At 55.7% G+C, this 25120-nt stretch overlaps 2 protein-coding genes across 3 annotated transcripts in view; one reads left to right on the forward strand and one right to left on the reverse strand.

Annotated features, from left to right (window-relative positions):
* Positions 1–13414, forward strand: part of UXS1 (UDP-glucuronate decarboxylase 1) — a 31885-nt gene extending 18471 nt beyond the window's left edge. Inside the window, exons 7-15 of one of the 2 annotated variants that reach the window (XM_074354375.1) lie at positions 1008–1112; positions 3735–3794; positions 5548–5669; positions 6210–6329; positions 6633–6676; positions 9443–9503; positions 10871–10928; positions 12567–12670; positions 12926–13414. In XM_074354375.1, the coding sequence (XP_074210476.1) occupies positions 1008–1112; positions 3735–3794; positions 5548–5669; positions 6210–6329; positions 6633–6676; positions 9443–9503; positions 10871–10928; positions 12567–12670; positions 12926–13060 (809 nt within the window). In that variant the 3' untranslated portion in view covers positions 13061–13414. The remainder of the gene's footprint in view (positions 1–1007; positions 1113–3734; positions 3795–5547; positions 5670–6209; positions 6330–6632; positions 6677–9442; positions 9504–10870; positions 10929–12566; positions 12671–12925) is intronic. The other variant, XM_074354376.1, reaches the window with a different exon arrangement.
* Positions 13415–16484: 3070 nt separating this feature from the next.
* Positions 16485–24637, reverse strand: ECRG4 (ECRG4 augurin precursor). Its single transcript, XM_010959102.3, has 4 exons — positions 24263–24637; positions 21760–21807; positions 19491–19648; positions 16485–16836 (listed from the first exon to the last, which is right to left on the reverse strand). The coding sequence occupies exons 1-4, from the start codon at positions 24429–24431 to the stop codon at positions 16678–16680; spliced, it is 534 nt and encodes a 177-aa protein (XP_010957404.2). The 5' UTR covers positions 24432–24637; the 3' UTR covers positions 16485–16677.
* Between the last annotated feature and the right edge of the window lie 483 nt (positions 24638–25120).

The following is a 25120-nucleotide window of genomic DNA, read 5'->3' on the forward strand; positions in this document are numbered from 1 at the left end:
ACCACGGAGGTGACAGAAGACTTTGAGGGGGATGGCGGAGTGTGGTGTGGGTGGGAGGTTGGGCCCTCTGCTGAGGGGCTGTTTCCTGAGGAAGCTCTCCTGGGGAATTCCTCCTCTTTGTTTCCAAGTTCTCCTGTTCTGCCATCATCTCTGGAACGTCTCCCCGAAGGGGCTGTTACCTCAACGGAGGGCAGTGGTCCTGGTGGGAGGAGGTTGGGAGGTGGGGTTGGAGGTCCCGCTGGTGCTGGTGCGGGGGGCAAGGCCACGTGGGGGACGATCACACTGGCAGAGCTGTCTGGGACCCTGGTCCCGGCTGCCCTGCGATGGTGGGGGTTTTCCTCGGCCGCTGTGAGGTGGGCGGCACCTGTGTGTCACAGGGCTGGCTCCCCATTCCTGCTGTGGCCACTGCTGCCTCCCAGGAAGATAAGCCCCCAGCCTCTGCTCGCTGCAGGTGCCAGGTGTCCCCTGAGCCTGGGAGCGAGGGTCATGGGCTGGGATGTTAAAGCAGTTACCTCTGCATGAGGTGGGCCTTGCGGAGTCCAGGCTGTTTCTCCATCCGTGGCTTTAAAAAGCCCCCTTGGACTGTCCCCTCCTCTGTCCGGGTGTTGTGTGGTGCACAGACCAGAGAAAAGGCTCTCTCCTCCAGCTCCTTGGTGCCTTTGTGTCAGATTTGTTTTATAAATTTAAAATGTCGTTTTATATTCACATTTAACTCTGTCTGAAACAGCGTTCCCTTTCTGACCTGAATGCTTTCCTTACCTGGAACAGATTATCTTAGCTCACTAACCAGACCCGTTCTCACTGGAGGAGGACTGGCCCCTTCCCTGCCCAGTGCGCGTCTGTCCAGATAATGAGATTTTCTGTTTTTGTCCGACATTCTTCCAATCGCAGTTGTAAACTAGAATTTCAGGGAAAGATACGGGGACACCTTCGTTACGCGGCCCGATTCTTGGAGCTCAGAGTTCTCAGTGTCCCCGGAGCTAACAGGCCTCGTTTGCCCCCTGCAGTGGACCAGATATACCACCTGGCGTCTCCGGCCTCGCCCCCGAACTACATGTACAACCCTATCAAGACGCTGAAGACCAACACCATCGGGACCCTGAACATGCTGGGTGAGTCGGCCAAGCCTCATCCCACAGCTGCCGCCGATGGTCCCACTCCACTGACCTTGGTCCTCAGACCCTTGCTCATCCCTGTCCCTGCTCTCGTGTGACTTGATTTGCTATCAGAACTTGTCACGGGGGGGTGGCCTCAGTTCCTCTCCCCGGGAGTGGCCACCTGGCTTCCAAGGGACCACCTGTCCCCCTGCCCTTCCCCCCACACGTGGCGCTTTGCCTGGAGGCTGGAACTAAGCACACGGCGTTTCAGAGTGCCCCCGGGGGCACAGGGCAGCCCACCTCATGGGGTTGTGGGAGCTGGGCTCCAGCCCTGGACGGACCGCAGGACCCGCCCTGGCCCTGAAGGACAAGGGTGCCCACACGCGTGACTCCGCTGACAACATGCCTTAGATCCAGAGTGTGGGGGTGCGCACGTACTGAGGACTGAATTAGGGGCGTGCTCAAGTTCCCACAGGTTTAAAAAAACTGAGGGTTTTGATTAGTTGCAAAGTGGAAGGAAGGAGCCACTTCTTTAAATGTCAAGTGAAAGTGGATTTGATTGTATGGCATTTGAATCGGGGTCTGTAAATGGCTTCGGAAAGCACAGGTCTGCGCTTCAACTGGAGTGAAGAGGGAACAGGATCTGAAAGGGCAGTGGAGGTGGGGGTTCAGTCTCAGACTCCACGTGTGGGGGTCCAGCTGTGTGTGAAGGAAGGAAGGGCAGTTCCTCTGGTCCATGAGACGCGTCTTTCCCCCCCGTCACGGCCCTGCCCGGTCACCAGACAGAGCAGAGCCCCAAGTCCTCACCCAGGTATGCGGGGCTGGACACCCCGGTGTCTGGCACTGTGAGCACCTGTCCCCTCCCCGCTCTCTGCCCCCCACCCCATGCCCCCCGCCAGAGCTGGATGTGGTGGAGGAGTAGGCAGCCCTCGAATGGTGTTTAGAAAGACAACCTTCGTTCCAGCCCTTAGGTGATGCTCCACCCCGTCCGACCTGGGAGAGTCAGGGAGGATTACTCTCAGGGACCGACCGAGGGGCATGGAAAGTTCCCAGAGCGGGTGCCCTGAAATGCCATTAGAGCTCCGGGCAGGGGCCTGGGAGCCTGGGCTGCACCCGTGGGTGAGGTGGGGTCTGGAGGTGTTGAAGGAGCGGGAACCAGTCTTCAGGGACAACACGGCCGAGGGCTCGGCCGGAAAGAGACCTGCTGGGACCAGGAGCAGCTATCCTTGGCCTCTCGCACTTGGACAGATGCTCTGAGCCTGGTGGGGCCCCTCCCCGTCTACGGTGTCACCAGCCCTGTCTGGAGTGTGGCTATTCGTGGTGAAAACGTGTCCAGTCTCAGTGCGAACACCTGGGCGCAGCCCCACCCTGGAGGGACCCTCGTGGTGATGGGGTTTCTGCGCCTGTGCCCCGTCAGTGTCCTGGCTGCAATGCCGGGCTGTGGTTCTGCACATTTTCACCTCTGGGGGAAGTGGGCTAAGGCTGCTCGGGTCTCTGGTGGTTTCTCACAACCACCCGTGAATCCGCACTCCTCTCACATGAAAAGTTAATTTAGGAAAGACCTCGGGATTCTTCGTTGGCCCCGTGGTCTCCGTGCGGCAGTGGGGTCTGGAGATGCACCTGGCCGGCTTCTGTGGGGCAGAGGCCGCGCGAGGAGGAAGGGTCCATGATTGCCACCTCTGGCCGCGTCCCTTTGGCCATTTTCTTCCCCAAGCGCGTGGTCGTGTCTGCAGGGTGTCTCCACCTGCTTCTCTCCTCCGCACTGCTCTCCTCGCCAGGCATCTTCCCGCCCCCCTGCCCACCCTCCCCCGTGTGCTCTGCACACGCACACCCGATCCCCTCATCCCCACCCAGCCTGTGCGCCCCTCGGCTCTCCCTCCTCAGCCCGTGTGGGACCTGCACCCTGTGCAGAGCTGCGTGGACGGCTTGGCAGCTGGCCCTTCACCAGATGGCTTCTGTGCACAGAGGCCCTGTCGGGGGTCACTTGGGGGCAGTGGGTTTCTCTGGTGCAGGGCCTCCTGTGACTGGGACTGTGACAGTGATGGGGACGCCCGAGCACCCCAGGTGCTGCTGCTCCGTTCTGCATGCTGGGGGCACAGGCTGGGAGGGGCCGGACCAGGACAGAGGCTGTGGCCAGTTGCTTTAGAGAAGGTTCTCGGAAGCTGGACCTCCAAGGAGGCGGGGGTGGGGGTGGGACGGAGGTGCCCAGAGACACTGGGTTGGGCACTTGGAGGTGCTGGGGGCGTGTGGGGGGGGGTTGGGAGCAGGAGGCTGGCCGCTGTGGGGACAGTGGGGTTAAGGTTCGAAGGGCTTTGCCTTCTGCCTGTGGGGGGAGTTACCCCATGGAGTACCAGGCGGTATGTTTGGGCGAAGGAATCCTCACCAGACCCCAGGTCAGGCCTGGGACCGCACTGGGCCCCGCTGAGTTACACGCGCACAGCCAAGCACAGCGCTCTGGGGCTCGGTTGTGTTTTCTTCACTGTTTCTGTTGTAACGTTGGCTCCAAAGTAGAGGTGGAGACGCATGGATGCTCAGATGCCGTCGACACTAAGAAACTGCCTAAATCGGCCGCAGAAACGAGCGTGTGTCCCTGTTCCCTGAACTGACGGTGTCCTGTGCTGTCTCTGCTCCCCGCAGGGCTGGCGAAACGAGTCGGTGCGCGGCTGCTCCTGGCCTCCACCTCAGAGGTGTACGGAGGTGAGTGGGACATTGCTGTGGCCCCACTGGATGGTCACATCCTGTCATGGGGGGAAGGGACCCGTGCTCCGGACTCTGCTCTGCTTTACACACTTGTAACCAAAGCCCAGCAGGTGCGCCCACCTGCCCACCCGTGCCCCCGCGGCTCTTGGAGCAGGTGGTCGGGGGGACCTCACGTCCTTGTCCTTCCTGTAACTAGACCCTGCAGAGGCTTGGCCAGTCCTTGTACGGCCCTCAGTGGCCCTTTGCTTCTCCGTGTCACAGAAGCAGCGGTGCCAGCGCCACCCAGGCTGCGTCCTTTAACTGACTCAGGCGAGGTGGGCGCATGGCCGGCCCAGGGGCCCCTGGTCTTTTCCACATCCACCCCTCCCTCACTCATCATCCCGTCTCTGATCGCAGCCTGAGGTCTTTGGAGCTGTGGATGCCCCGAGGGTGGGACTTGCTGGGCCCCGCATGTCGGGTGTGTCTGACAGCAGTGCTGCAGGAACCCACCATGTATGATCCCGTGCCTGGTCCTCCCCCGCACTGCCCCTGTGCTGCAGGGGAGGGGCTGACTCCACTCCAAGTCGGGTGTCCTCCACACCTTTACTCTCTGTCAGAGCAGAGTGACTCTGTGAGGACTTGAAATCTGTCACACCCTGTCATTTTAGCCCAGACGGGCCAGTTGAGGGGCCCCCCCCAGTCCTTGGCTACACTACAGCCATCTCTCTTGGAGCCCAGCTTGCCCCGCCTCACCAGAAATCCCCAGAAAAGGCCTCCCCTCATCCGCACATCCATGTGGACCCCCATCACTGGCTTCTGCTCTCGGGGAGCATCTGTCCCAGAGCTTCCCGCACGAGGAACAAACCATAGTGGCAGCCACAGAGACTGGGTGTGCGGTGGAGGGGGTGCCGGCCGCCTGCGGGGAGGGGCGGCCCGGGCACACGCGGTCCTGTCCTGTCCTGTCCGTCCCCACACTCCCTGCCGTGCCCCTGGGCTTCAGCTGCAACCTGAGCAAGAAGTGAACTCTGATGTGGAGCTCCTGACTTCCTGGCAGAGATTTACACATTTTAGAGCCGAGTCATATCCCATCCCTGCTGCACCAGATAGATGAGGTGTTAATTCAGGTTCCAAAAATATGCTTGGTTAAAAAAGAATCCATTACTTGGTTTCTTAAATAATCTGTTCCTCCGGTGCATCGTAAAGTGTGATTGATTTATACACCAGAAAACCAGGAATTGGGAAAGCCAGAGTGCGGGCTGGAGGCATGAGTCGTTTGCATCGGGCGCTGGTCCTTGGACGACCAGGGCCGCCAGCCTGCCGGGCCTCAGGTCTGCTCTGGGGGCAGCTCAGGGGAAAGCCGTCGTCATCCAGAGAGAGGCTTTTAAAGCGTTTTCAACAAGTACAGCTTTACAAGTTACTTATTTGTCAATGTGAAATTGGACCATATGTCTTTTTACGGAGATACTTACTTTAGTTTGTACAACGGCCTGAAAGTTCAGAACAGTTTGCGTGAGAGGGGAGACACTTAACACTAAGGTGCTTGGATCTCTTGGTTACATTTTTTTTCCCTGTAAAAACGCTGTCGTCACTTAATACAAGAGATAAGACGGCCACGCCCCACTGGACTGGAGACACGCTCAGGAGCGGGGAGGTCTCTCCCGGGCAGACGTCTGCCCTCCCCAGGCCCCTACTCGCGTTGTAGGAACTGTCCTCCGTGCACGTGGACCCGAAAGCAGGGAAATCCTGAAGCCGCCTCACTGTCCCCCTGCAGATCCGGAGGTGCACCCCCAGAGCGAGGACTACTGGGGCCACGTGAACCCAATAGGGCCCCGCGCCTGCTATGACGAGGGCAAGCGGGTGGCGGAGACCATGTGCTACGCCTACATGAAGCAGGTACTGGCGGGCGGGCCCAGGCTCACAGTGTAGACCCAGCTGCTCCGGGGGACGCGGGGCCGGGAGGGAAGCCCAGCGCCCCAGGACCACGAGTCATCTGTGCGTCCGCAACTTTCCCCACCCGTCTCCGGGTCTGTAAGATGATTTCCAGGCTGGCTTCCTGGGCGTGGACACCGGGCATGGCTGTGACAGCGACCTGTTCCTGCCTGGTCGCCCACTGGCAGTTCACACGTGCCTCCCTTTTCCCAGTGCCTCCAAATTGTGCCCTTTTTTCTTTTACTTTCCTTTCAGTTACCTAATGGGCATAAGAACGAGTTCACTTCTGCTTTAACACGGGCCTCCGCAGGGGTTATCTGTATCCACCTGCTCTGGTTCCCAGCTTCCTAAGTCCTTGCCGCGCTGGGGCTTCCCTGGGAGTGTTCCACTCAGGACAGAAGAGCTCTGTCATTTGGACCAAGGAGCAGAGTTTTCCTACCTGCACCTGTGCGAGCTGGGGGCCGCGGCCCCAGGGGCACAGGGTCACCCCCATCTCTGTTGCAGGAGGGCGTGGAGGTGCGCGTGGCCCGGATCTTCAACACCTTCGGGCCCCGCATGCACATGAACGACGGGCGGGTCGTCAGCAACTTCATCCTGCAGGCACTGCAGGGGGAGCCACTCACGGTCGGTGCAGGGACTCTGCTCGGGGGCGAGGGAGGGGCGGACGTCTGATGGGGTGTCAATCCTGAACTTCTGCCTCCCCGCTGCCCAGCCAGGGGACAGTACGTGGAGGGAGCACACAGGGCAGGGACCATGGATGGTCACCTGGCTCCCTGGGCCACAGACTCCCCTGGCACTGGGGATCAGAATCTGCCCGCACAGATCTGCACATGTTCCTGGCCCGTGGCTGTAGCCAGGCACCCCCATCCCCAGGGTTTAAAGGCCTCTGTCTTCGGTTTCGGGACCTGACTGTCGGTTTCCCCTCAGGTATACGGATCCGGGTCGCAGACGCGGGCCTTCCAGTACGTCAGGTAAGATGCTCAGGGCGGCGTGGACCCCACGTGGGTCACCTGTTCCTTATCCTCCCAGCTCCGAGCAGGGCTGGGTTGAAGGTTAACGCGGGTCTTCACACAGGAAGCCCCTCAGTTCTCTGTTTAAAAGTTACACTTGACCGGCTCGTCTGTTACTTTGCATTGGACTTTGTGGTTGGAGGTGAGATGTGCTGGGCCCTGCTGCCACCTGGCGTCTCGCAGGTAAACTCGCCAGCCGGAGGGCCACCGGTGGCTTCAGTCCAGGCCTCAGGCTCCCAGCACACCTACAGCCCCACCTGCAACACACCTACACCTACATGGCTTTCTGGGGTGACGAGGTTGTCCTCATAAAGGGGGGATGAGATCGAATGTCCTAATGTCGGGTTTTATGTTGAAACCAGATGCAAACAAAAGTGTTCTTAAGGACTTAGTTGAACAGTGTCACGTGCTGACACTTACGGTTCTCTTGGTCGCCCTCGTAAGCCTGGCTTTTGGTCGGCCAGTTCAGTTGGCGGCTGGTTGTAAAGTGCAGTTTGGGTTCTGGGGGAGGAGCTATTATACAAGCAGGCGCACCTGCCGAGCTCACTTCCCCACGTGGCGTGGTTAGTGTGACTTCTGCGTACATTCGTGGTTTCCTGAATCTCTGTAAAATCTAGTTGTGTTTTGCCTCTAATGGTTTTCACTTTTCACTGCAACTGCCCTGGAACCCCCGTCACTCAGAAAATACTGTTCCTGGCACCTGGCAGCCACCCCAGGGGGGCTGTCGGATGAAGTGGTGGCAGTTCTGGGCGGCCCCCAGCCCCCTCGGCCGAGTGACCGCTTCTGATCATGGGAGGGTCCCAGGAAGACGTCTCCTTGAGATGTGGGGCTACTGGTTCAGAAAACAAAAAAAAAAAAAACCCACAACCACTTTTTTGCTAGTCAATAAAATCTTTTAAGCGTGGATGCGGGGGCCGCATTCCAGCCGGGGACAGGATGTGCCCTGTTGCCTGGCCCGTGCGGTTCACACGTTGTCACCAATGCAGACGCCAGCGTCCAACCTGGAAGGACCGCAGTTGGGTCACTAGAAATGTGGCCAATGACCCTCCCTTCACGAAGCTGCACCATCCGATGGCCTCATGTCTGTCGTGAACTCAGGCTCCCCTGACTTCACCCAGCTCGGGGAGAGAGCTTTCCCGGCCTGCACTCCGGTCACTCGGGGCTCGGCTGAGAGAGTTAACTTACCAGAGTTTGGCTATTTTAAATAAGCCATTTTTATAGAAACTGAGACTCTTACTTCACAGTTAAAATGCACAATGTGTGTAGTTACTGAACTAAATGACCTGCTTCCAAAACCCACAATTGCCCTGAAACAGCATCTCACGGTCTCCGGGGGACTCAGCCATGGTCCTGGGTGACACGTCGCATGACACATGGCCTGATGGTGTTCGGTGTGTCCGTGCTTAGGTTACGCCCTCACCCTTGTAACGAAAGCATGCTGTGTTGTCTTAAAAAGCCACTTGTGCAGTTTGGACCTTAAAAGTGGCCAGTTTATTGCAAAAGAGGCAATGATGAATCTCCCCCGAGGACAGTGGCCTGAGAGTCCGTCATCCTCCAGCTTAAGGTAGACCCCCTCCCCCCATTTCAGGATTAAAACCCACACGGATGCTACTGAGTGGCAGCTTTTAAAGTCTCTTCCAGATCCACAGAGAAATCCACTGTGGGGGCCTTTCTGCCTTAGTGTGAAGTGACTTTTTGCTGGTTTCTAGAAGAGAGGAGTCATCCAGAGCCAGCGGTTATTTGCATCTGTGCTTGGTCCGTGAGGACGGAATTAATGTAGGCGCCTTCATATAAAACACACACTGTGTTGTAAACAAAATCCCAGAAACTCGTTTGTTTGCTAAACACCCCACCAAGAAAATTCTCTTTTTCAATGACAAGGAAAGCCCAAACTGAGGTTTTCTTTTGGAAGGTTAGCCTAGGGACCCGCTCCTGGCTGGAGACAGCAGAGGCGGAGGGAGGCGTGCCGGGCCGACTGCGTTGGGAGCGGAGCCTCAGTCTCGTCGGAAGCCCAGGCAGGGAAGGCAGACGGTGCTGGCCCAGCGGGGAGGTGTCATTTTTATGAAGTAACTTTTTCTTGACAGAACCACACTCTAAAGCTTCTGAAAATAAGAACCAGACCTTGGCAAGCACAAGTTTGCTTCCTCACCGCCACCGTCGTGGCCCGGGCTCTCACGATGTGTACGCCACATCCAGGTGCCCCCAACTGTCCCCTAGGGTGCGGGGCGGGGTCTGGAGGGTGGTGAGCAGAGGGTCCAGGGAGTTTATCTCAGGATCGCTTGGCTTTGTCTGTGACTTACCAGTGTGGGGATTCCATACTGGAGTTCCTTCAGTTCACGGGAGGAGTCTTACATGAAAAAAAAAATCGTTTGCTTTTCCATACAGGCCAACATGAACATTCATCAGAAACTTGCAGAAATGCCACCTTTTGGGGGGGGGTGTCTGCTTTAATTTACTTTTACTATTTAGTTGCTGAAGGATTTCAGAAACACACACAGTGGAGAACTCCGCCCCGTCACCCAGCTGCCGTCCGGTGTGGTAACTGCACCCACCGCGGGAGGCAAAGCCCAGATGCCATGTCGTCCCCCCACGAGCCCTGAGCACCCTCCACGCCACCCTCTTGTTCGCAGGACTTTCTTTTGACGCCCAGGCTCCCATGTGGGCTTTGGTTTCCTTCTGGGAGGTGGCCCGTGTCGGACGCACCTGACCCGGCCCCTTCTCTTCCAGTGACCTGGTGAACGGCCTGGTGGCCCTTATGAACAGCAATGTCAGCAGCCCGGTCAACCTGGTGAGTCCGCCCGCACCCGGCCCCGTCCTTGCCGGAGCCCTGGGGTCTGTTCCGGGTCCTCTCCTCGGCCACCAACCCCCACTGCAAGGGGCTCCGCTTCACGGGGGTGCCCCCCACCCCTGGCTCATTTCTTTAACCCACTTCCCTTGGAAACCTTTCCTTGTCCTTTTTTTTGTAACCGGTCACTTTAGACACATTCTCCTCCCACTGGGTTGGGAGGACACCCTGCCGAAGGCAAAGGGTGGGCCCCCGAGAGGCCACTCCCGGTGGGGCTGCGACCAGCTGTGGGTGTTGGTGGCCGCAAGCACCCAGCCAGCACCATTTTCGTGCAAGAAATCGGCAACTGGAAGTAAAACCGCATAAGACGTGTTTTGTGAGCCTCCGCCCATCCCGAGCGCCCACCTCCTGACACCTGGGGGGCCGGGCCGCCCTGAACCGTTTTCCTCTTCACCCTCCTACAAGTGGGCGTCTCGTCAGCAGCCTCCTGACCACTCTCTGCTGTGAAAGCCGTGTCCTTCTTGCCTCCTTTTGGGGGGCTTTTGCACAGGGACGTGTGGGAGCCTCCATCTCCTGTAGGAACCTGTCTTCCCTAAAGTCTGAGGGTGTCTGCCAGTAACCCCAGCAAAGAGGGCGCTCCTCCCAACCCCTCAGTCCGCAGCCAGTCCGCCCCTTCTCGGTGCTCACAGTCGGCCCCGAGTCCCTTCCTGCCCCGTCCCCACCCCTTCCGGCTTCAGACGAGACTGGGAGCTGGGAAGGAGGGTGCTGAGGACGTGTAGTTGCCAGACTTCACGGTGGCCTCACACAGGGAGAAGCAGGATTGGGAAGGGAGGGCGGAGGCTGCTGCTGCGTGTGGTGGGGAGGAGCGTGAGGGGGAAGGCGGTTTTATTAAAGCCCCCCCCCCGTGCACCCCATCAGCTCCCTCGTAACCACACCCTGTCTTTCCCTCCGGCCACCCGGAGCCACATCTGAGTGTACTTTGTTTCTGTCGGGGAGCGTCCCAGCTCACCGTCTTTGTCACTGAGATGGTGGCTTGGTGTCCGCAGGAGAGAGTTCTGGGAGAGCTGGTCATGCAAAACCAGACTGTCACCAGAGTGACACCGCAGTTACCATAACCTTGCATCTGGAAGTTGTCCTATGTCCGGGCCTGGGGATGTGTGTCCAGTAGACACTCCTGACCTGGCCCTAGGGCATCGGACAGCAGGCATCCTGGAGGACAAGGCGGAGGGAGCCGCCACCCGGCTGAGCCACCGCCGCCTTCACGGCCGAGGCCCCGGGGAAACGGACGAGGCTGGAGTCCGGGGCCTCTGAGCCTGCAGGGGTGGAGCTGCCCCAAGTGCGCGTCTCACCAGAGATCTCTTCTTCCTTAGGGGAACCCCGAGGAACACACAATCCTAGAATTCGCTCAGTTAATTAAAAACCTTGTTGGTAAGTAGGACAGATGCTGTGAGGGACACCACCTCGCCCGGAGAGCGTGTAATTAGTACCTGCCAGCGAACTGGGGGAAGCGCAGAGCTTGACCAGAGCATGTCACTGTTTGGGATTCTTTAATTAAGGGACAGAAAGACAAGGGGGAGGGGCTGGCTCCGTTCACAGTTGGCACCCTGCAGGTCTGAGTGGAGCGGGAGGGCCCACTGTCCCCGGGGCCTGACACGTGGTCCATGGCTACCACTGGTAGATTCCACACACTGGCCGCGGTGCGTGTGGACCCTCAAAGCAGGAGAGTGTTTCTGACAGAATCCAGGACGAGTTTTAAGCTCTGTTTGCAGTTCTCACCAGCCTGGCCATGAGGTGTTGGAGGTGGTGTGGACACAGGGTCGCCCCAGAGAGAGAGCATGCTCTGAGCTGCAGGCATCCAGGCATTTTCCACCAGCCTTGGGCTGCGGGCGCCCGCTGGCCGTGACCTTTGCCCCTGGCCCTGTGGAAGAGGGCACCAGGGGACCTGCTTCCCAGGGCGTGTCAGACACTTGAGTCCAGACACAGCCAGGTTGGACTGTGGCTGGCTGGACCTCGTAGGGTGGGGCATTCCCAAGCACCAGTCCGGACCCCACGCTTGGCTGGCCGGCTCTGCGGGGTGCACCTGCCAGCACGGAGCTGTCAGCCACCAGCCTGGACGGTTGGACGGGACAGTGGATGGCCTTCCTGAGACATTGTTGACAGCTGCCCCCGTGCAGGCCCGCTTCCCTAGCGTCTCCTGCGGGGTCCATCTGCACCCCTCTAAATGGGGAGGCCCGTCTGGGGTCCCAGCTAAAACCCTCCACCCCAGGAGGCCGGGTCTTCAGAGACGCGCGATCCCACACCCCACCCGCGTCTCCCAGATCAGAATCTGCACTTTGACCGGGTCCTCAGGTGGTCCTGACGTTTGAGAACTAGTGGCCTGAAACCCAGGGGAGCTGCAGTGTGACCCCGTGGGCGGCTGTGACACCTCCCCCCCGACCACTGGCTTCAAGCAACAGGTGTTCTCTCTGCTCCACATTCTGTGACCCGGGCTGGGGTTCCTCTGCAGGACTGGCCAGGGTCGCTTGCCTTGCTCTGCTGGCCAGCGGGGTGTGGGCCCAGCTAGGATGCTGGACAAGCCAGCCTTCTGTGTGGGGTCTGTGCAGCAGGATGGCTGAACCTCGCTGGGTGACTCCTGCAGGGCATGGGTGGCTGGGTCTTTGTAAGGCGTTGGCCCGCAGCCGGCCCAGTCACTCCCCCCGCACTCTGCCAGGTAGACAGGGTGAGGGCGGCCTGGCTGCCGGCCTTGATGCCCTCAGGGTGTGAGTGCCAGGGTGGCCGTCAGGGCATCAGGACCACAGACCACTTCATGGGCTGTATTGGCTGAGGGTGGGGGTCTGCGTGGGGCCCTCCCCCTCATCCCCCCCCCCGGGGTGGCCCACACCTGTAGGGGCCGCGGGCCTGCCCTCACTGAGAGCCGCGGGGTCGGGAGCACAGCCCCTGGGGCAGGGGGCGTGGGGGCGCGCTCTGCCCTCGGCACTGTGTCCCCTGCGCAGGTGGGACCTCACTTTGACGTGCATGGTGAAAGTCACGTCCGTGGTGCTCTTCCCTCTTTTCCCAACAACTCAGGCAGCGGGAGTGAAATTCAGTTTCTCTCTGAAGCCCAGGATGACCCCCAGAAAAGGAAACCAGACATCAAGAAAGCGAAGCTGATGCTAGGGTGGGAGCCGGTGGTAAGTGGGGTCCCGCTGCCTCGTGGTACGTGGCCCCACCGAGCGTCCTCCTCCTCGCGACATTCCAGGGAGGGGCCCACGTGGCCCCGGGCGGTATTTCATAAGTGCCCTTTGTGTGCCGGCTTCAGCCCGGAGCAGACCCTCAGTCGGCAGGCGGAGGGAGCGCGGGGCGTGGGGTCGGAGCGCACTGGGGGGGTGGGGTCTGTGGGGCCCACAGCGCGGAGGCGGCCCCGCCCCACCCTCGCCCTCTGCAAGCAGGTCCCGCTGGAAGAGGGGCTCAACAAGGCGATTCACTACTTCCGGAAGGAGCTGGAGTACCAGGCGAACAACCAGTACATCCCCAAGCCGAAGCCCGCTCGGATCAAGAAGGGGCGGATGCGCCACAGCTGAGGGCCCCTCAGGACAGGGGCGCCTGGGCCACACCTGACCGGATGTAATTTTTTTTTTCTTTTTTCTTTTTAAAGAAAGACTTAAACAGGTGTCGTGAAGAACAAACTGGAATTCATCCTGCAGCTTGCTTTTTACGAAATGGATGTGCCTAAAGACTCCCATCAAGAACTGCAGATTCTGCCTTGCACTTTTTAAATCTGTCTTTTTACGTAAAATAGCGTCAGTGCACCTGTGCGTGTTTTCCAGGTTTTTATCTCGCTGTGAGAGCCCATGTCGGGACTGTTGCCGACAGTTTTATTTACTGGTTTCTTTGTGAAGCTGAAAAAAAGAACATTAAATGGGGTGAAAAATGCCGATTTATTTATGAAGTGGGTACTTATAAATGAGACGTTATACTATGCATAAAGGGGGAAAAGCAGACCCCGCAGTGTTGGCCGGTGGGTGGTAAATACCACGTTTATTCTCAGGCAGATAAAAGAATTCTGTTTGAGAGCTTTGTTTCTTCTAATTCAGAATTTTTCCAAGGTCTAGTTTTTAGTTGCAAACTTGACTTTGAAATATTTCTGTTGGTTATCACGGTCGATCCAGGATATTTGAAATCACTACTGTGTTGTGCTGCATATCGGGGGGGTGGGGGGGCAAAGTTAACATATTCTTGGTTAACAGTGGTTAAAAATGCTATTTTAATAAAATATTGAAACTCACTGTCAGTTTTAAAGGTTGACTTTCTGCTTTGCACAGTGCATGGTTGGGTTGGTTAGAAGAATATTGGAGAATTTCAGTTAAAAGAAAACTCTGCGAACATCCAGGTTGGTGCGACCTGTGCCTTGCTGAGTGGATGTTGGGAACATTTCTGTGCTGCTCGGGCTGGACCCGTGCACAGCGCTCACTGCAGTGTGGAGAGGGTCCAGGTCTTACAGGGTCAGAACCGCAGGTGTCCTCCTCCGGAGGCAAGGACCAGGTGGAGAAAAGAAGTGTCACTTGTCTCGTGACCTGTGAACCAGGCTCGTCGAGCCGGAGCTCAGAGGACTTCCACTTTCAGTAAGAGTTATTTCAAGGTTTGGTGTTAGGAGGCTTTTATTCCTTTTACACAAATGGAAGTACATGCAGCAAATTAGAGCAGCACATTTTCGAGTCAGTTGGCTCCGTGTGGCCGTGGCCGATCCCGCCGGGACACCGAGGAGGGGCGCCGTGCTGGTCTTTGTGACGAGCCAGGGTGAGCTGGACGTCCTGTCCTACACAGTCACCTGGGGGGGAGGGGGTTCTTCATTGGATGTGTTTTTCCAAGGAGAATCCCTGTGATCCGGACAGAATCCATGTGGTTTTGTTTCATTTGTTGTGCTGAATTCCCCAGAAAATTCTGGAACCGAGGGTCAGAGCTGGGCAGGTCGGGTGTGAGAAGGAGAGGACTCAGGATGGTGTCGTATTTTCAGTTGTCATTATTTTGGCCTAAGCTAAGTGCCGCCCCACTTACTGAGCAGGGATGAACAGAAGCGCTTTGGGGACTAGAAATGGTGACCTGGTTCACAGGTCACAAGACAGTGACATTTCTTAGAACCCAAAAGGCTCCACCCTGATGTGGGACCAGGGACAGATGAACCCATCCCCCGGAATGAGCAGGGAGGATGCTTCCTTTGAAACTTCCAGTTGGGTGGGAGCCCCAGAGGACAGGAACCCCAAGCGTCCCCGTGGGGACGTGTATCGACTCTAAGTGTGTGTGTCCCACGGGAGTTTGCCTGCAGCCTCCGATGAAGCCAGATGGACAGAATTAAAGGAAAAATGTGTCAAATCCATCATCATAGTAGATTTTAACACATTTACCAGTAGCCAGTAGATCAAACGGACAAAAAAATTAGTAAGAAAATAGAAAATGTGAACAGCGTAACTGTGGGGCTTGAGCTCATGGGCTTCACTGCGTGTGATGTCTGGAGAGACATGTTCCTTCCAGGGATACGTGCACACTCGCGCTCAGACGTAAAGCTGGCCTTGGCAAACTTCAGAGAACTGGAATCTGACTACATTTTTTTAAACCCACACGCAATTAAGTTAGAAAACAAAGCCAATAAGATTATTAGAAAAATCTATTCACTTGGAAATTTAATAACACTTGTAATCAACTCATGGGTTAAAGGAGAAATTATAATTGAAAATAGAAGGTTTCATCTCACTTTTCACATCAAATTCACGGGAGACAACCCTTGAAAGGAAACTTAGAACATTAAGTGCTTGACTTTTTTTTTTAAAGGCGCAAAAATTGAGCTAAGATCTAACATAAATCAAAGACCCACAGATATGGAAGGAAAGAAATTAGGAAAAAAGATATTTATACAATAGAGAAGGCTAAAAAAGAGATCAACAAAGCAAAAAGATACATTTTTGCACAGAGAAATAGAAAACAGTTCATGTTAGAGAAACAGCAAGTTCCGACTGTACAGCATAGGGAACTATATTCGATACATTATAATGGCCTATAATGAAAAAATATGAAAAGGAATATATTTTACATATAACTGAATCACTGTGCTGTACACCAGAAATTAACACAACATTGTAAATCAACTATACTTCAATTTTAGAATATATATATATATTTTTAAAAGAACAAACTGGAAAAAAAAAAGTTCATTTTAAGAGGCCAGCATAAGCTTGACACCAAACAAATGAAACCACAAGGAAAACCCACCTTCCCCGTGGACAAAGGATGCAAAAATCCTGAACACAGATGCTTCCATCAGGCTGCCCAGGGGTCTGTGACCCACCAAAGTACAAGGCCCCTCCCCTTGGCAAGTGTCACAGGCTTGCAACAGACCTCCTGTCAGAACCAGTCCAGAATCTCCGCTCACCTCCCCATCCCGCCCACCTCCCTCCCCTTCCCCCACCACCCTAATCTTCCTCCCCTCCCCCACCACCCCCACAGCACTTTTCTCTTTTATCCACTTAGGTTGTTTAAATACGATGCAAAGTATATTCTCAGATCCTTCTTGAATTCATTGGACAAGGTTTAATTTTTTTGAGATAAGTGAGGCTTTGAAATCAACCAGACTTCTGTGTTTTCTCTGTTAATTACCCTTTATTTCCTGCCTGCTATCACTAATGGTCCAGCCCCGGCTCAGGGCAGGAGGGGAACAGCAAACCTGCACATCCCTGTGGGCGATCAGAACCCTCCCACCCTGTTCTGTAACCTTCAGTGATTTCCAACTAAATTTTCTTGCCTGTTTTTTGTTTACTTGGCATTTGGCATGGAATGGATCTTGACACACTGAAGACGCCTGCTGGACGCCACGGCCTGCCTGGGGCGGAGGTGAGGACTCTCAGGAGGGCATGGGATGGCCGAGGGCAGGTGCCCCTGAGATGCTGCTTCCTGTCCAGAAACCTCCAGGAAGACTGTCGCCCACTTAATTTTCGTCGAAATGAATTCTGAGACTTTTCTTTTTAACAGAATGCTTTTATTCCTATCTTTAAATGAAACACATGGTTAAGTACTCGCACGAAATCTCCAAAGGCGTTGATCTTTTTCAATTTAATGCTTCCTCTCTGGTCACAGACGTGGGTGGATGGGATCGGCCGGGACAAGGCTCAGCGGACGGCGGGGCGCAGCCACGGCCGCGGGCGGGACCTCAGTAGTCGTCATAGTTGACACTGGCCCCGTGCCTGAAGCTCTGGGGCGCCCGGGGACCCAGGGCCGCGTCCTCATCGTGGTGACGCTGGTAGTAGTCGTCGTAGTCGTGCCGGTTCCGGTCTCTGTCAAGCCAGTAGGTGATGTCGTCCTCAAACTTCTGTAGGAAGCGAGAAGGAGGAGGGGTTTAAGGCGCCATCCCCTGGAGCCCATCTTACCCACAGCGTTGCTCTGGGGTGGGTTTTCGTCAAAGACGAACGACCCCCCTGCTGAGAACAACTCCTGCAGCAAGGTCCTGCTGAGCCGCTCGGGGGACTTACTCAGTGTCTGGTAATAACCTATCATGGACAAGAATCTGAACGATTAGACATATACGTGTGACTGAATCACCTTGCACACCTGAAACTAGCACAACGTTGTAAATCAACTATCTTTCCATTTAAAACATAATCAATAATAATTGAAAAAAGAAGAGGAGCTCCTGGCTACAGCATCCCTGGGCCAGAGGTCAGCGCGAGCAGCTGGAGAGCCCTCCCCCAGAGGGGCGTGCATCCACACCCCTGAACACGTCCGACGCCCCAGATGCAGGCGTTTTTCTCTTTTTGGTAAATAGAAGGGACATCTCCCCAGTACAGTCACGCCTGCGCCTGATCCCCAGCGCTGCACATCGGACGAGGCAGACGCTGACCTGTGTGTCCTGCCGGGGCCAGGGAGCAGGCTGAGGCTTCGCTGCTGGATGGAATCAGTGCAGCCTTGGCACAGGGATGTGGCCGCGTCTGCTGGTGGCTCTCACACCTGTGGTGTCGCCCACACAGGCCTGGGGGCACTGATTCGTGCCACCAACACTTCTCACGAGAACACAGCCTGTCCAGCCCTGTGCCGGGCACTGGAGGGCCGCCCACAACAGACCGAATTCCTGCCTTCCAGGAGCCCATGGCTCCTGCAAGATCACAGGGAAACAGCTGCCTTCACACAGGCCTGCAGAGGGAGGCAGGGCTGAGGATGGGGGAGCACAGAGCACCCTCAGGTTTACAGCTGGGGCAGCTGGTCTCCGCCGTTCCTCCAGGTCTTTATTGGGGTGGAACCGACATATAACATAATCGGTGTTTGTGTCTGTTTAGAAACCATCACCACAAGAAGTATACTTAACATCCATCACCTCGGGTAGTTACAACACTTTTTTTCCTTATGATGAGAGCTTTTAAGATTTACTCTCTTAACTTTCATGCAATACAGTTTTATTAGCTCTAGTCATCTTACTGTGCCCTGCATCCTGGGACTTGTGGATTTTATAACTGGAAGTTTGTACTTTTGTCCCCCTGGACCATTTGGTGACCCTCTCCACCCCAACTATGAATCCGTATATTCAAACAGACTAATCTGCACGGTTGTGGGGAGAGGGCAGGAGATGGGTCTAGTTGGGTACTCGCTCATGTCCACGCTCAGGACTTGGGGAGATTTAGCAAAAGGGCAGAGATAGGGGAGCAGAGGCAGACTGCCTGGGGAGGTTGGAGCGTGTCTGGAAGTCTGGGCTTCAGGACCAGTTCTTCTCAACGTGCGGCCAAATCTCTCAGGAGGCTGTGGAATGCAGATTCTCAGGCAGGCACCACCCACTCGTCCTGGATCAAATTTTCTGGTGGTTGGGTCTCAGGAATCTACTTTTATTTTAGTAAGATTGCCAGTGAACACTAACTGTCTCAGACACCTTGGTAAGGCTGGAACCCCCAGCCTCCCTGCCACGGCCTTCCTCCTCCCAGGCCTCCACTCTGGGTGAGCAGCGGGCCGGTCGGGGCTGTGCTGAGAACAATATTACCTTCATCTCCGTCAGCTCAGCCGGGGGCTCCGGCATCCTCTGAGCCTCCCCAGCCTTGGCCTTGAAAAGGAGACAGCTTGCTTTCTGCACAATGCTGCAGTTTTTTTTTCTCAGAGTGAAGTAGGCTTGTTTCTTGGTTTTTCTCATTTTAGAATCTTTTTGAGGTTTGGGCTTAAAATATTTTTTCAATAAATTTTTAAAATATTTTATGAATACAAAAATAACATTTTAAAATGTATATGTGAGAGGAAGACAAAGAAGGGAGCGATTTCCGTTGCCAAAGGTAGCCACTACTGATGTTTTGCTGAGTTTGCTTCTAGTCTCTTCTGTGCACATGGAGTTACTGTAATCTTTCCTCAATCCTCATTTTCATTTTTTTCCTTAAAAGGAAAAAGTATTCTTTTCCCTTAATTTAGTTAATATGTCCACTCACGCTACCTGGACACACGAACTGAACCATAGTTTCCTGCAAATGCATTGACAAATTTTCCCCAAAACATTTGCAAAGGCCTGTCTTTTTAAAAGGCACTTTTTTTTTTTCATCTGTTTCCACTATCCTCATGGGTCTTTCTTTGCTTTGATCTTGTTGTTTCTGACTTTTTTTTTTGAGGTGAAGTTGAAAAGGCGGAGGCAGTGAGTTATTTTAAGGACACTGAGGCAAAACTGTACAGAGACGCTCAAAATGTTCCTAAGAAAATAAGATGCTTGATGAATTTAAGTCCCAGCCAAGGACGGTGACTTCTCTGGAATTCTGCTTCCAAAACCTGACGGGAGAGATTCCTGCTTGGGCATCCTGGGATGGAAAATTCCAGGGGATGCCTTCACGCGATGGACTGACGGTCATGTGATCCAATGCCTGGCCAGCACGTGGCACAGAACGAGGCTCCGATTTCAGAGCAAATAATAAAACTTAATTCTCTGTGCCTGATTCTTCAAGCCAGGCCTCCCCCATCCCTGAATGCCCTGCCGGAAGCCAGGCCCGCGGCACCCAGAACACCCACCGCTTCGTCGAAGCCCATGTACAGGAACTGCTGGTACCACTGCTGCACCTCCGGCCGCGAGCGGTCCCACAGCTGCCGCCGCTGGCGCCTCAGGCCGCTCAGGAATTCCTTGGCTTTGCTCTCGGGCACGGCCACCGGGGTCTTCGTGGGAGCGGGCGCTGGAAGACCGGTTCCCCACCCCCCCGAAGTGGAAAGATGATTTCTTTCCTTAAGGGCTGTGTTGCTCTTTTCTCTCCCCCTCCCCCAGCCCCACCCCGCAGGCAGTGCTGTAACTGGCATTGCCTTCCTTCCTACAGGATGCGGGATACAGCGCAGCTCACGCCATCAGCCCCCAGGCTCTGTCAGTGAGCTCTCCCTTCTGGGCACAGCCAAAGAGCCGGGCAGGAACAGAATTCAGCTCCTGGTCTGCAGTTCCTCACCACACCCAGGTCCCAGCCCCCAGCCTCCAGGCCCCAGACCCCAGCCCTCAGACTCCAGGTCCCAGCCCCCAGCCCCCAAGCCCCCAAGCCCCAGCCCCCAGTCCCAGGTCCCAGGCCCCAGACCTCAGACCCCAGCCCCTAGGTCCCAGGCCCCAGACCTCAGATCTCAGACCTCAGTCCACAGCACCCAGCCCCAAGGCCCCAGGCCCCATATAGGAGCTGGTTGGTGCTTCCTGTGGGGCGTTTGGGAAACAGTTGGGCATCCAGGGCCACACTGGGGTGCGTTCATTGTCCGTGCAAACAAGAGCACACTGTGCTTGCTTAGGAGACCAGAGGGAAGAAGAGCTGGAACCAGGGCCTGAGAGGGCCAGGCCAGGCCAGCCTAGAGGCACAGCAAGTCCTCGCATCAAGCTGCAGGGACACAAAGTGTCATCTTGAGCCACTGTCTCTGGGCCTCACTGTGATCACAGACGATTCAGGTTCCTCTTGAAGTGAGACTGACTTCCCTGCACATCTTTCCATCCCAGGCTCAACTGCCTAAAAGGCCCCACTTGTGCAGACATGCTTGGGGAAGCCGCTGTGCCCTGGGCTGGCCCTGCTGTCCAGCTGTGAGACTCTGTCCCCTCATCTGCGACCCTGGACCGACAGTCCCCATCTCAGGGGAGCTGTGCAGGAAAAGGAAGTTAAATGCCCCGAGTGTCCGTGGATCACATGGGTAAGTATCAGAGCATTTGTTTTTTCACCTCTTGCTCATCCGTGTATCTCCCTCGGGACCTGTGACACTGTTCTGTATGCAGTAGGTGCTCAATATGTGTTGCTTGGCTTGACTTGAATGAAAAAAAGCTAAGGATGTACACAGAGGCGTGGTGATTATCTCAGCTGTTTTCAAATGGCTGGCCCGGTGAGAGCTTCCATCACCCCCGGTGTCATCCTCGTCCTAGGGGAGACGCCACCCAGCCCAGGGAGGCACCTAGATCAGACCGGGGATGGACCAGGGCCTCGGGAGAGGCTGGAAGTGCTGGGAACGATGCTGGGAGCCCCTTCCCCAAAAGGGGTCACGTGGGCTCAGCACGTGTTGGGGGGGGGTCCCTGCAGGGGCTAACTGGGAAACAGGTGCATGAGGGCCCGGCCTCACCCCCACAAGGGAGCAGACTTCAGCCTCCTGGAACCCCCCGTTAACCTAGGGGCAAGAATAAGTGCTTAAATGTTCACTTGAAAAATGTAGTTACATGTCTTCAATCTAAGGGGCAGATCAATTACTTCTTAATTTACAGGTGAAGATGAAAGTTCCGAGGAAAAGTGCTCACAAGTCCACAATGGGTCCGACTGATGGAGCCGCTTACAGCTGGCCCAGAACCGCCCGCGTGGCTCCCAGACGGTTTCCATGACATTTTGCTGAACTTCCACATTTATCTGGGGAGCCTTCCCCAACAGGTGTCAGTAACAATACGATCTTTCTGTTCAGTCCTCCCCTGAGAGCTAACTGGATCCGAAGGACCACCCCAATACTGCCCTGCGCTGTCCCAGCAACTGAACCCGTGAGTGCTCCAAGTTCAGGCACGTGCTCTAAAATCCACAGCACCCAGCTAAAGCTGCAGCTCTGTTCCTTTGATTTCTGAGTACACACTGCCAGCTTTCAGAAAAGCATCCATCCACAGGCAATAATATTTACCTGATGATACCCCACACCGCAGACCCACAGAACGAACCCTTCAGATCTGCTCACCTTTTAAGGAGTAAACACTTTGGATTTTCCAAACCCAAGACTCCAGAGAGCACACGCAACACAGCCATTTTCACTGCAACCCAGTTAAGGCTGCAACCCTTACCCGTTTGGGCTATGTATTTACCTTCCCGTTTCTGAAGCATCAGTTGTAGCTTATTTCCACTTACGCCACCTGAAGGGATGAAAATAGAAACCGTTTCTGGGTTGCACTGTGCTCTTAAATTTCTCAAATGCAAAAAATCAGAAGTGGAAAAAAAAAAGCACACAAAAAAGCTTGCTTTGGCAACTTGGTAGTGTTACAATGGTTAATGCTTGTTGGCATTTCCTGCTGTGTAGAAAACGCAATTCAGGCTGCCCGTGGCGCAAACTGCTGACAAGGACCATGGCTGACCGGGGCCATCTGAACCCTCTTGAGCCAATCTGAGCTCTTTCCTAGGTAGAATGACACTGACTTTTTAGCCCTTCTTGGTCACAATATTCGGGCAGCCACCTGTCACACGTACCTGCCTGTAGATGACTTTTCATGGTACAGTCGATTGAATAGTGTCCCCCTCAAACGCATATCCATCCAGAACCTCCTAATGTCAACTTACTTGGAAGCAGGGTCTTTGCAGATGTAACGAGTTAAGGATCTGGAGGGGCTATGATACTGGATTCAGGGTGGGCTCTAAATCCAGTGACTGGAAAACACCTCAGCGCTCTGAAAGTTCAGTCCCGTTTTGTAGCTTATCCTGATTGGCTTATAATCGGGCATCACTTATACTGTTTGCTGCTGTTTTCATTCAGATCTGAAAGTGTTTCCAACCTGCCCAATCATTTCATGGGAAATGATGAGTCTGACCTGATAGCCCCTCCGCCCGGGGAGCTGGTTTGAGGACCTGTGGGGGCATCTGATCGTACCTGCGCTGTTAGGTAGGCAGGTCTGTCTGCCTGCCATAAGAGCGCGTTACAGCTGACAGAGGAAACATGGCCTGATGCTGAGACAGACGTTAGGTTTAGGCATTTGTGATGAAGCTGCCGTTTCTCACAGCAAACGTGTCTCACTACAGCCCCAGAGATAAACGTCTCACCAAATTCAGCCATACAACTGAAAAGCGTGGCTAAGCCCTGAATTATGGATTGGTGATGCCACCGTGCCAATTACTACACATGGAGTTGTAAATATTAATGCATCAAATTGGACAGCATGCCCCGTGTATCTGAAGAAAGGAATAAACAACAAAAGAAGAGCTGTGATTTTTTTCCCCCAGTAGTACTGTGGATTTTTTGACCCCAACAGCCCTGGTCACTATTTCTAGGCTGTGATAAAAGGCGCTCCTGAGTTGATCAAATATAGTTACCTGGTGCCAGCTCTCAGAGTGGGATCAGAGTGTCAGGATGCCCCTCTGAAGTTCTTAACAAATTGATCTTTTTCCATTAAATGCTTCTGGGCATCAGAGACAGCCCCCTTGGGGACTCTACATAGAGATAAAGATTCTTCACTTTGGGTCCTAAGAACTCTCACGTGTCTGCTCAATGATGATAGTATTTTAACTGACTCCCATCATTACATTCTTGGTAGAAATGAAATAAAAGTCCTGAAAAGGGGTGGCTCATAGCTGATACTCACTTTATTCAGATGTGCTTCTTAAAAAAAGCAAAACAAAACAAAACCCGGGAAGAGCAAAGGGGGAGGTGCTAATTCACTGATGTGAAATGATCCCCTGGCCTCCCCTGTGGTCCCAGATCAGACCAGCCTCACCCTCCCCACTCCACCCCTCCCTACTATTCCAGCACCCCCAGGGCTGACCTGCCTGGGGCCTCCTGTCAGCTATTTGGCATCCCCTACCTGTGCCAAAGACCCAAAGTACTGAAGCCAACAGCCAAGGGAGTCTAGCATTTCCACCACCATGTGGCAGCGGCTGCTTTGTGCTGGGAAGTGCACCAGCCTGGGATCTTGGGAAGTCACCCCTCTCCTTCCAGCTCTGGTGCCTCCGCAGCAGATCTGGGGTCACCACACCACACAGCCTCTCGTCCTGAGCATCAAAAGCACTCTTGTCTGCAGGAAACCACCCGTGAGCCATGAAGGGTGGTCCTCAGGTGGGGTCTGTGGGCTCCCAGGGTTCGAAAGCCTGCATACCCACCCACTTCGTTTGCAGCCTGTGTATGAATGTGCCCATTTTGTAGAGAACAAAACCGGGATTTTTCAACCCATTCACAGAGGGCTCCGAGAAGTAGAGAAGGTTCAGCCTTTCTCCTTTAAGAACTTTTCCTCATCTGGGAGGTAAGGCCTGCTAGCAGCTTTGCAGGCCTGGAACTTGACCGAGTGGAAGCCCGGGGAACAGACTGCCTGGACGGGACCCTAGGGGTGGTCCTTTGGCTGGGCTCAGTCCTGGGCGCACCACCCGCCTCCAGCTCCCGCAGCGCCCTGCACCTCGCCAACCGCCTACTTTCACAAGGTTACCGCGCACATCTGAGACCCTGCCCTGGACTCTGGACTCTGCCCCAGCACGCCACTTCTCACGGTGCAAGGGCAGATCGCAAGACCCCTTTTACCCCTTGGCCTTTGCCCGGGCTCAGGATGGGTGCCTAGGCCCCCACGTCCTCATAGACCCCCTCCCCAGGGCGCCCTGGCATCTCTCCCTTACCTGGCCCCAGGCACAGCAGCAGGAGTAGAGCCAGCGCGGTCATGACCAGGACGGCGGGCGGCGCGGAGGAGGCGGCCATGACTGCACCGGGTGGGCAGGAAGGAGGCGCGCGCGGCAGCCGCTGAGCCGAGAGAAACACGCGCGGCAGGATCGGGCGCAATAGGACCATGCGCGGGAGGATCGGGCGCGGGAGGACGAGGCGCGGGGGAACTGCCGCGGGAGGACTGCCCACGGGGTACTGGGCGGGCGGGCGGTCCCTGCGTCCCCGCCGGGGCGGGACTCACCAGGCAGGCGCTGTGCCCACTGGCTGCGGGCCAAGCGTCGTCTCGGAGCCACCGCGCCCCCTCTCTGCGGCCGCGGTTCCAACAAAGCCACGTGACTCGGGGGGCTGGGGCCGCCAAGGACCGCGCGCGAAGGGCAAGCGGGGTCCGGCTGCCTCGGGAGGGGCCGCGGCATCCGGAGAGGGGCGGCATCCAGAGATGGGAGGCCTCGGCGCGGGAAGGGCTGGGGATGCTCTGCCCGACCCCCGCTCAGGCCTCCGGTCTCGCCCGCAGTTTTCGCTGCGCTTTCTCCGCGCCCCCGCCTCCCCAGCCTCCCTGGCCCGCTCCCTCCCGCGCAGGCCTTCGGAATTTCCTCGATCCCCGACACTGCACTTAGCGATGCCTCTATTAGTACAGTGTTCCGCGCTGCTTTTGAAAGTCTTCACAGTCTGGGTTCAGAACTGCATTCCAGGAAAATCTCTCACCCCAAACTACTCCGATAGAAAAGCCTTTGAGAAACAGGGAGTGGGTGAGCCCCGTGGGTGTTCGCAGGACAAATGTCCCCACCGTGCGCCCCCCTGCAGCGGTACCCGCGTGA

The sequence above is a fragment of the Camelus bactrianus genome, chromosome 28, assembly GCF_048773025.1.
Source record: "Camelus bactrianus isolate YW-2024 breed Bactrian camel chromosome 28, ASM4877302v1, whole genome shotgun sequence".
In the NCBI taxonomy this organism is placed as follows: domain Eukaryota; kingdom Metazoa; phylum Chordata; class Mammalia; order Artiodactyla; family Camelidae; genus Camelus; species Camelus bactrianus.

Bases quoted from the DNA above. Each gene is read 5' to 3' on its own strand.
- ECRG4 (XM_010959102.3), bottom strand. From the start codon at position 24,431: ATGGTCCTATTGCGCCCGATCCTGCCGCGCGTGTTTCTCTCGGCTCAG. The intron at 21,808-24,262 runs GTAAGGGAGAGA...TCATCCCTTCAG, and splicing joins GCTGCTGTGCCTGGGGCCAG to GTGGCGTAAGTGGAAATAAG. The intron at 19,649-21,759 runs GTAAATACATAG...CCGGTCTTCCAG, and splicing joins GATGCTTCAGAAACGGGAAG to CGCCCGCTCCCACGAAGACC.